This window comes from Zalophus californianus, chromosome 7, assembly GCF_009762305.2.
Source record: "Zalophus californianus isolate mZalCal1 chromosome 7, mZalCal1.pri.v2, whole genome shotgun sequence".
Taxonomy (NCBI): domain Eukaryota; kingdom Metazoa; phylum Chordata; class Mammalia; order Carnivora; family Otariidae; genus Zalophus; species Zalophus californianus.
The window spans coordinates 51,412,116-51,415,485 of record NC_045601.1 but is presented as its reverse complement, the minus strand read 5'-3'; the positions used below and the strand labels follow the sequence as shown (position 1 = coordinate 51,415,485).

General features: G+C 39.6%; 1 protein-coding gene across 1 annotated transcript; it reads left to right on the top strand.

The window, feature by feature from the left end:
* The first annotated feature begins 632 nt into the window (after window positions 1–632).
* On the top strand, window positions 633–2,127 carry LOC118357198 (ATP synthase subunit s, mitochondrial). The gene has a single exon (XM_035728577.1). It carries the CDS (start codon window positions 651–653, stop codon window positions 1,251–1,253), a length of 603 nt encoding a protein of 200 aa, XP_035584470.1. The 5' UTR covers window positions 633–650; the 3' UTR covers window positions 1,254–2,127.
* Window positions 2,128–3,370: the final 1,243 nt, after the last annotated feature.

The following is a 3,370-nucleotide window of genomic DNA, read 5'->3' as shown; positions in this document are numbered from 1 at the left end:
TAGGGCTTCTTTTCTGTTCAGAGTTTGAAGTGGGTTGTGTTCAAACCAGATGCCCCCCTTGTCCAAGGCTAGTCTATACCGGGCTCCAACTGGGCTGGGCTCTTCCATTACCCAGAGCCTACCGGCCTCCCTGTAGCTGAGGTCCTAATCTCTGACCTCCCTGAGGATCTCTGTGCCATAACGTGAGAGCTATGCTCTCCCAGCCCTGTCCAAAGGCTCTGCTGCTCACGTGCCAATACCTTCCTTGGTTATACCTATAGGCTTTGGCCAGAGAGTTGGGCTTTCAACACTCAGAGGAGACTGCAGCCTCCCTAGGGTCCAGCCCTCCCAGGACCTTTTGTCTCCCCAGAGAGATTCTGTCCTCTCTCTTCTCTAATATATGTCAGAAAAATTCTACTCTAAAGCCAGGTATCTGCCTTTCTTAGGCTAGAAACTGAAGTATATATTATCTTTAAAAAAAAATTTTATAAAATGCAATGCTCTTGAACAATCAAAACTAAAGAGAGAAAAGCGAAAATTTCCCTCAAGTTTGACATGCAAAAGATTAATATCTAACAGTAGACTTGATCAGCTATATAAAACCAGCTTTAAGTCCTAACAGACAGAGGTTAAGAATAGATCGTTCAGCTCTCTCCCTCGGGTGCTATCAAATGATGCTGTTTGGAAAAATTTCCCAGCAGTTGTGTGGCTTAAAGAAACTCCCATGGTCATGTGACTGCAGAAACTTCTGGGGCTGGTTGAATGCAGTATTTAATAAAGTGGATTATGAACGCATCAAGGATGTGGGACCTGATAGGGCAGCATCTGAGTGGCTGCTGCGCTGTGGGGCCACGGTGCGCTACCATGGCCAGGAGAGGTGGCAGAAGGACTACAACCACCTCCCAACTGGACCTCTGGACAAATATAAGATTCAGGCAATTGATGCCACCGACTCTTGTATCATGAGAATTGGATTTGATCACCTGGAGGGCCTACAGCATGTTGAAAAAATAAGACTATGCAAGTGTCATTATATTGAGGATGACTGTTTGGAGAGACTTGGTAAACTTGAAAATTTACAAAAAAGCATATTGGAAATGGAAATAATTTCATGTGGGAATATCACAGACAGAGGCATCATTGCTTTATATCACTTAAGAAACCTCAAGTATTTGTTGTTAAGTGATCTTCCTGGAGTAAGAGAAAAAGAAAACCTTATCCGAACCTTTAAGACAGCACTGCCTTCTCTGGAACTAAAGTTAGACTTGAAGTAAAATAATAATATTCGATAGGTGTCTTATTTCAATATACAGTATCATTTGAAATTGTTGACCCTAAACAGCAATAAATATTATATAATCATCAACAGACCTTAAGGATGTCATATCATGACATTTCAGAAGCAGAGTCCATCATGTAGAGAATATTCAGACATGACTCAGTCTATGCACATTAAATCATTTTAAGAAAAATGGAAACCAGGTAGTTTAATTCTAATATAGTCCTCATTTTATATATCTATGTAGATAACTCTTGATGTAGATAATGACAGAGTTCTTTAAAGTGATTTAGGGGCGCCTGGGTGGCTTAGTCAGTCAAGCATTTGCCTTCGGCTCAGGTCATGATCCCAGGGTCCTGGGATTGAGCCCCTCATCAGGCTCCCTGCTCAGCTGGGAGCCTGCTTCTCTCTCTGCCTCTCCCCATGCTTGTGCTCTCTCTCTCTCTGTCAAATAAATAAAATCTTTGAAAAATATATTTTAAAAAACTAAAAAAATTAAGTGATTTAAATGTGCAACAGATATTCTTTATTGTACTTTATCAGTAATTTATAGGACTGTTACCTTTTACTCTAAAGTTACTGAAGCATGCTACTATAAATATACAATGAGAAACTGAAAGCTAAATTTCAGATTCATTGGTGGAGCCAATCATAAAAGGCGGTCAGTGGTTGTTGAGGCATTCATATTGCTTCCCAGGATTTGACTGCATTTCTCATGATCCTATGTTCCTGTGTTCTTTATAATATACACCTTTCTCTGGCTAATTTGTCTGTTTTGTAAGCTTAGTCGAGGGTTTTATTAAAACTAGACATAAATACTTGGCTGAATTCAAATGGTTTTGCTGACTGCAATAAAACAGAAGAAATGATCATGAAAAAAAAAAAAAAAAAAAAAACAAAAAAAAAAGAATAGATCGTTCAAATAAAAGAAAATTCAAATTGTTTAAAGAAAGAGAGACAAATGGTCTACCTTAGTGGAAATCATATAAATATAATTTCAAATCATTAATGAGGTACCACATATACCCTTTGAACTGAAAGAACTTTTTTAAAATAATAAAACCCAGTGCTATAAAAGCTGCGGAGAAATCTGTATACTCACAGAGTGCTCTTGGCATTGTAAATTATTATAGTCGTTTTGAAAAGCAATTTGGCAGTGCATTTCAAGAGCCATGAAAATGTTTCTGCCCTTTGGCTGACAATTTTCATGTCGAGATAATCATACAAAGCAAAAATAATTATGCTCATGAAAGTCATCTTTGCAGAGTTATCTACAATAGCAAACATAAACAATCTAAATGTCTCACTGTAGGAGAATGGTAAATTAAATGCCACTCTATATCTTCAATATAATATTGTACAGCCATCAAAATGATAACTGTAAAGACCCCTTCCGTTTACCATCTATTAGCTGAGGTCCTCCTCCTCAAATTTCACAAAGAATTAGAAGGTGATCAATTGAGTTTCTGGCTCCCCACTTAAAATTCACGTGTATGGCTCCATCTGGACCCCTCTTCATTCCTGCCCTTCCACCTATGTTCAGACCCTCTATGTCTTTGTTCCCCACCATATCACCCCCTCAAATAGCTGCTTTCTCTGAAATCAACCTTGGCCTCTCAGCCATCTCTTTTCCCTTCAAATGTCTTCCATTTTTAAGGAATAGCTCTCCCTTGAACCGACATCTCTATCTAGCTACTGCCCTATTATTCTCTTCCCCTTGGAGCCAAACTGCACTCTCCTTTCGCACCTTTCATTTACAGCCCATTCACTACAGCCATGCTGCCCGCCCTTCCTGCACTTTCAGTGAAGTCGCCAATAACCTCCTGAAAAGTGTTCAGCTAACATTTTTTCTTCTTTGACTTCTCTGGATATAATTTGGCTCTCTTCCTCCTGGAACTCACTCTTACTTTGATTTCCACACCCACGCTCTACTCTCTGACCGAGGCTGAGCTTCCATGATATGTACTGCTTCTCTAACGGCTCTTCTCAACTTCCTCTGTGGTGACCTCTTCATCTCCCCGTCAGTAAAGACTGCATTCCCCAAGGGACTGTCTCTAGTCTTCTTTGCTTAGGTTTATCAACTCCCTTCATCTGGAGTCAAATGAATGATAT